Source organism: Procambarus clarkii, chromosome 32 (assembly GCF_040958095.1).
Source record: "Procambarus clarkii isolate CNS0578487 chromosome 32, FALCON_Pclarkii_2.0, whole genome shotgun sequence".
In the NCBI taxonomy this organism is placed as follows: domain Eukaryota; kingdom Metazoa; phylum Arthropoda; class Malacostraca; order Decapoda; family Cambaridae; genus Procambarus; species Procambarus clarkii.
In genome coordinates, this window is record NC_091181.1 from 13955299 (window position 1) to 13963373 (window position 8075).

General features: G+C 39.5%; 1 protein-coding gene across 1 annotated transcript; it reads left to right on the forward strand.

The window, feature by feature from the left end:
• Positions 1 to 830: 830 nt before the first annotated feature.
• On the forward strand, positions 831 to 1559 carry LOC138370433 (uncharacterized). Its single transcript, XM_069334793.1, has one exon. It carries the CDS (start codon positions 831 to 833, stop codon positions 1557 to 1559), a length of 729 nt encoding a protein of 242 aa, XP_069190894.1.
• The last annotated feature ends 6516 nt before the right edge of the window (positions 1560 to 8075 follow it).

The window sequence follows — 8075 nt, forward strand, 5'->3', positions numbered from 1 at the left end:
TTCATATGTCTAGTGGTTAACTGTGATTATGCCAGTGTTGTGATATACTGTGAATACGAGGGAATAATAGGCACATCACGCCAATAGTGTGAGTATAGTGAGGAAGTGAGCAGTGTGAGGAGTGTGAGTGGGCGTGGCATCTCGCGAGTTGCCAAACGTTCGATAACACTGCATGTGGAGCGTGGGAACGCACGTCAACTGGGAGTGTTGCCATTCCCGGAGTGTTCCAGAATTGTGAAGAGGCGGAGAGAAGGCTGCTCATTTATTCCTTTGCCATGTTGTTGATGCAGAGTTATGATTCTTTAATTTTTTAAGTAAACTACAAAACCACTGCTGTGTTTGTGTCAACCCTCCATTACCTTGTTGCTATTGAGACTATCTAAGAGTGAGTGATTTAAACATGTACTTACCTGTTAAAAAATTGATTAGTATTCCCTGGGGCCACTACTATATTACTACTATTCCACTGAGGTGTTACTGGACACGGTAAACACCAGTTGGTGACCTATAGTGAGTGGTAGAGCCCTCTGTCGGAGCGGGCACATGATCAAGTTAAGTGATCGTGTTCTCACTCGTCTTAAGGTTATGAGGCCAACCGAAGAAAGACTGAGAGACTCTCCTGGTGAACAGTGGCACCGTGAAGATCGAGTGCAGACCCGTGGGAGCTACAGTAAGTAACGTTTTTCACTACTAATACTTGGTGGTGACTGGCTAGAGAGAGAGACACCCCGACATTGGCGACCTTGCCAGGATTACGATTACGATTGTGGTGCTTGATGGTGGCCAAAGGTATTAGGTACAGGTAACAGGTATTTACTCATAGCACAAGTATGGAGGACGAGAAGGTAGCAAGGTTTATTGACACCAGGGATGAACAGGTGCTGGAGGATTGCACCAAAGCACAGCTGCATTTAATAGCTGACCACTTTGGAATCCAGTTGAGATCCTCCAAAGTGGGAGAAAGGAGGCTTGAGATTGTGGCACGGCTCAAGGCCCGGGATGAGGCTTCAAGGGAGGAACGGCCACAGACACCTGCCACTGCAAGGGAGAATTTAGACATTGGTGGAAACAGTAGGGGATCCAGCGGCAGCCGGCGCGGCGTCAAGCTGGAGATGATGAAGCTGCAGCTGGAGGCACAGCTGCACAGGGGGGAACGTGAGCACGAAGCACAGCTGAAGCGTGAAGAACGAGAAGCAGAGCTGAAGCGTGAAGAACGAGATGCACAGCTGAAGTGTGAAGAACGAGAAGCACAGCTGAGGAGAGAAGAAGCACAGCTGAAGCATGAAGAACGAGAAGCACAGCTGAGACGGGAGGAGCGCAAGCTGGAAGCCAAGCTGAAGCGGCAAGAGATTGAAGCCAACAGAGAGGTTGAGCTGAAGCAGGCTGAACTAGGGCTAGCCCCACCCCCACCCCTACAGCAGGAGGACCGCCGGGTACGAGAGCATGATTTACCGGTCTTTGTGCCTAAAGAAGCTGAGGGCTTCTTTGACCATTTCGAGAGGGGTAGCTACCTTGAAGAAGTGGCCGAGAGCAGAGTGGGCGGAGCTGGTCCAGTGTAGGCTCACAGGTGAAGCTCGCGAGGCTTACAACATGCTTGACCTCGAGGAATGCAATAATTATGATGCAGTGAAGAGAGCAGTACGTCTGTGGGAACCGACCTGTGAGATTTATATTTATTTAATTTATATGAATTTATATTTACGTTAATTTATATACTTCGATAGCAATTTGTATAATAATAAGTGGACTGTATTTCTGCAATAATCTCATAATCTCACAAATCGATCCTCTACACATTAGGGGGGTTTATTAAATTAATATATATGCAGCCAATCAAACTACAGTATTAACTACATACATTGAAAAGGTTCCTTATCTTATAGTACAGCAGGCCTTAGTCCAAACAGATATAACTAGGATGTAGACACCAAATTATCCTCTTTGAGGAAGCTTCCATCACCCAGTAACTGATGTACAAAGCTAATGCTTCCTCGTCTTGACCTGTCAAAAGGGCTCTTACTGTGAAGCCAGAAACCTATATATGACAAGTTATATCAGAGAAAACACTATACATGGAACAATAAAGACCTGGCTTAATTACCTTTAGTTTGAGGCTATGTCGTGCTCTAACCTGACACCCTATATAATGACATTAATGGCCATAAATGAAAGATACTGGGTTTCGGAAAGAACACTTAACTTGATTTGTTGACAGCGTGTTGAAAATGTTACACCTTTGGTTTCCATAACACTACGTCCAAGTAAAATTAACAGGAGCCGTATTTGCTCCTGTGAGCCTCTGGTCTAGTATCAACAATAGTAATGTCTAATACTCCATACTATTGACGCTACAGGCCGACATTGTCCAGATATGATAGGAGCCGAATTTGCTCCACACGTCTCAGAGGTGACACAACAATGGCTCCCTCCTTCCTCACCCTCACGCCTGGCTTACATTGTCCACATGACAGAAAGTGATAGAAGGGTCACATTTACTCTACTTTAATATTGATAATTAAGGAAATTTATATGAGATGTTTTATGATGGTAAAGTCCAAAGACTAATGTATTTAAGAATAATTCCCAGCAGAATAGCTGGTGAATTTATAATGGTATGTGGTGATGATATCCCGTTTTCTTTAAACGGTAATTCCACTACAAGTTACGTTTTCTATGGGTTAACTTGTTTATACAACACAGCTATTATCTGTATGATTATTAAATGGTGTCGGATTTTCCGACATAATTCCCCAGGGGCTGCTCACGGGTCGAAGTCCTATTTAGAACAGACGAACACCGATACTCCTCCTTCGAATTATTAGATTAATTTGATGTTAGTAGTTAGTAATCACACATTTGTGCGTCTGTTCGTACAGGACGGATGTCCCGTACTGGAGTTGCAGGGGTTAGAAGTCTAATGCGATTTCATTTCCCTGTCAACTCTTGAAAGGCTAATATTCAAGCCTAATTACATATTATTTAACCCAGAAGACTGGATGTGATCAAGTACTACAGTCAAGTATGATTCAGGGACTGCAGTGAGATCAGTGACATTAGATATAACTTGAAGTTTGTTCAGGTAACTAGTCACTGATATATAAACACTGAGGCCCATGGAATACATCTTGATTAAATAATAAATGTATCAAATCAGTCATCAGATTTATTGGGGTTTAATTTAGTTAATTGATTCAGAAGATTGAATAGCTCATCATTAAAGTAAAGTATGGTTCTGAGACTGCAGTGGGTTCAGTGACATTGGTCGCAGTGACTTGTAGCTGTTTAAGCTACTGTTCACTGATTTGCCACTGAGGCCTCATGAACTCATCTTCAGCTTTAAATGATGATACTAACATCAACCTCTGTTACTATAGTCAGCTGTAATCTCCTTAGTATAATGCTACTGGAGAAATATAATCAGCTGACAAATTTAGATTTCTATTGGTATTGTTTATCTGCAGGCATAGGTCTCCTCAGGCTTGATACTGGGCCTGAGAGTAATTTACCTCCTGCAGAGTTTAACATGGTTATACCCTGATATTTAGTAGGGCTACAGATGAATCGATGGTAGTAGTCTGTCCCCACAAGGAGAGCTATTTGGTATTTGATTTGCTCAAATTTACCTGCAGCTGCTTGATAATAGCTTTCCAGGTCAGCATAATCAACTTGAGATTGTTGTGACAAATCTTCACATTTCTTGATCTGTCTTGTTAAGTGGCCTTTAAGACCTGCAAGGGTTCTTTTCATTCTCCCTGCATTATTCATACTGGCTAGTTGGTGAAGCATTGTGGGACTTGTACTTGGGCTGCTCATAATACTGAACAAGCTCTAATGGTAGCCTAGGGTTAAATTCTGCACTCACTAGGCAATAATCCTACCTCTACTAGAGGTTAGCACTTAAAATTAATACACATTATATATATACACAATCATACACACTAATGATTTGAGTGATAAACCAGTGTCACTGGAAATACCTTTAGGTTAGCTCTTCTATATCACCCTAGGATGGTAGAGACACTAATTAATCATTCAAAGGTGTAATGATCATAAGTAAATTATTATATATACAACTCAATTCGAGTTGATAAAAATTACACCCAAAATAGGGTCTGGACCATTCATTAATGGTGTTAGGTTGTTGAATATAGTACAACTGACTATGGTTATAATGGGACTAGGATGAACGATAATAGTTCAACTAGTCAGTGGTAATATCCTACCCTGTTGTGGGTTGGCAATTAGTAAATATTATACTGTGAACACTAGTGCAATATATATTAAATAATTCTCTATTTTGGAGAAATAATATACACAATTATTGATAATAGCCTCTTAATTAGCCTCTATGAAACTTCTAATATTATCTAGAAGTATTAAATATTATTAGTGACCTCGCGAAATAAAGTCCACAAAATTCATAGATAATCTCTCGCGAAATTTAACACCACGAAATCCGTGAACAATCTCGCGACACAGTCACTAATTTGGCTGGCTTCTATATTAGCGCTGTCATTTCACAGAATAACACGCCACCAAATATCTGTGGGTGTGCATGAAACCGCTGACGAAGCTGATCTGAACTGAGCGGGGCTCGTGAACTCGCACGAGTCAACGCCGCCGTCATTGACTGGCTTTGTTTAAATCACACTGCACTAGTATATTTAATGAATCCACTGGTTAACTGGTTCATCCGGTACTAAGATGACCAAATGTGGGTTCATAGGATCAAATAATCCGTCATCCGGTTCGAAGATGACCAAATAATGTGGGAACCGACCTGTGAGATTTATATTTATTTAATTTATATGAATTTATATTTACGTTAATTTATATACTTTGATAGCAATTTGTATAATAATAAGTGGACTGTATTTCTGCAATAATCTCATAATCTCACAAATCGATCCTCTACACATTAGGGGAGTTTATTAAATTAATATATATGCAGCCAATCAAACTACAGTATTAACTACATACATTGAAAAGGTTCCTTATCTTATAGTACAGCAGGCCTTAGTCCAAACAGATATAACTAGGATGTAGACACCAAATTATCCTCTTTGAGGTAGCTTCCATCACCCAGTAACTGATGTACAAAGCTAATGCTTCCTCGTCTTGACCTGTCAAAAGGGCTCTTACTGTGAAGCCAGAAACCTATATATGACAAGTTATATCAGAGAAAACACTATACATGGAACAATAAAGACCTGGCTTAATTACCTTTAGTTTGAGGCTATGTCGTGCTCTAACCTGACACCCTATATAATGACATTAATGGCCATAAATGAAAGATACTGGGTTTCGGAAAGAACACTTAACTTGATTTGTTGACAGCGTGTTGAAAATGTTACACCTTTGGTTTCCATAACACTACGTCCAAGTAAAATTAACAGGAGCCGTATTTGCTCCTGTGAGCCTCTGGTCTAGTATCAACAATAGCAATGTCTAATACTCCATACTATTGACGCTACAGGCCGACATTGTCCAGATATGATAGGAGCCGAATTTGCTCCACACGTCTCAGAGGTGACACAACAATGGCTCCCTCCTTCCTCACCCTCACGCCTGGCTTACATTGTCCACATGACAGAAAGTGATAGAAGGGTCACATTTACTCTACTTTAATATTGATAATTAACGAAATTTATATGAGATGTTTTATGATGGTAAAGTCCAAAGACTAATGTATTTAAGAATAATTCCCAGCAGAATAGCTGGTGAATTTATAATGGTATGTGGTGATGATATCCCGTTTTCTTTAAACGGTAATTCCACTACAAGTTACGTTTTCTATGGGTTAACTTGTTTATACAACACAGCTATTATCTGTATGATTATTAAATGGTGTCGGATTTTCCGACATAATTCCCCAGGGGCTGCTCACGGGTCGAAGTCCTATTTAGAACAGACGAACACCGATACTCCTCCTTCGAATTATTAGATTAATTTGATGTTAGTAGTTAGTAATCACACATTTGTGCGTCTGTTCGTACAGGACGGATGTCCCGTACTGGAGTTGCAGGGGTTAGAAGTCTAATGCGATTTCATTTCCCTGTCAACTCTTGAAAGGCTAATATTCAAGCCTAATTACATATTATTTAACCCAGAAGACTGGATGTGATCAAGTACTACAGTCAAGTATGATTCAGGGACTGCAGTGAGATCAGTGACATTAGATATAACTTGAAGTTTGTTCAGGTAACTAGTCACTGATATATAAACACTGAGGCCCATGGAATACATCTTGATTAAATAATAAATGTATCAAATCAGTCATCAGATTTATTGGGGTTTAATTTAGTTAATTGATTCAGAAGATTGAATAGCTCATCATTAAAGTAAAGTATGGTTCTGAGACTGCAGTGGGTTCAGTGACATTGGTCGCAGTGACTTGTAGCTGTTTAAGCTACTGTTCACTGATTTGCCACTGAGGCCTCATGAACTCATCTTCAGCTTTAAATGATGATACTAACATCAACCTCTGTTACTATAGTCAGCTGTAATCTCCTTAGTATAATGCTACTGGAGAAATATAATCAGCTGACAAATTTAGATTTCTATTGGTATTGTTTATCTGCAGGCATAGGTCTCCTCAGGCTTGATACTGGGCCTGAGAGTAATTTACCTCCTGCAGAGTTTAACATGGTTATACCCTGATATTTAGTAGGGCTACAGATGAATCGATGGTAGTAGTCTGTCCCCACAAGGAGAGCTATTTGGTATTTGATTTGCTCAAATTTACCTGCAGCTGCTTGATAATAGCTTTCCAGGTCAGCATAATCAACTTGAGATTGTTGTGACAAATCTTCACATTTCTTGATCTGTCTTGTTAAGTGGCCTTTAAGACCTGCAAGGGTTCTTTTCATTCTCCCTGCATTATTCATACTGGCTAGTTGGTGAAGCATTGTGGGACTTGTACTTGGGCTGCTCATAATACTGAACAAGCTCTAATGGTAGCCTAGGGTTAAATTCTGCACTCACTAGGCAATAATCCTACCTCTACTAGAGGTTAGCACTTAAAATTAATACACATTATATATATACACAATCATACACACTAATGATTTGAGTGATAAACCAGTGTCACTGGAAATACCTTTAGGTTAGCTCTTCTATATCACCCTAGGATGGTAGAGACACTAATTAATCATTCAAAGGTGTAATGATCATAAGTAAATTATTATATATACAACTCAATTCGAGTTGATAAAAATTACACCCAAAATAGGGTCTGGACCATTCATTAATGGTGTTAGGTTGTTGAATATAGTACAACTGACTATGGTTATAATAGGACTAGGATGAACGATAATAGTTCAACTAGTCAGTGGTAATATCCTACCCTGTTGTGGGTTGGCAATTAGTAAATATTATACTGTGAACACTAGTGCAATATATATTAAATAATTCTCTATTTTGGAGAAATAATATACACAATTATTGATAATAGCCTCTTAATTAGCCTCTATGAAACTTCTAATATTATCTAGAAGTATTAAATATTATTAGTGACCTCGCGAAATAAAGTCCACAAAATTCATAGATAATCTCTCGCGAAATTTAACACCACGAAATCCGTGAACAATCTCGCGACACAGTCACTAATTTGGCTGGCTTCTATATTAGCGCTGTCATTTCACAGAATAACACGCCACCAAATATCTGTGGGTGTGCATGAAACCGCTGACGAAGCTGATCTGAACTGAGCGGGGCTCGTGAACTCGCACGAGTCAACGCCGCCGTCATTGACTGGCTTTGTTTAAATCACACTGCACTAGTATATTTAATGAATCCACTGGTTAACTGGTTCATCCGGTACTAAGATGACCAAATGTGGGTTCATAGGATCAAATAATCCGTCATCCGGTTCGAAGATGACCAAATAATGTGGGAACCGACCTGTGAGATTTATATTTATTTAATTTATATGAATTTATATTTACGTTAATTTATATACTTCGATAGCAATTTGTATAATAATAAGTGGACTGTATTTCTGCAATAATCTCATAATCTCACAAATCGATCCTCTACACATTAGGGGGGTTTATTAAATTAATATATATGCAGCC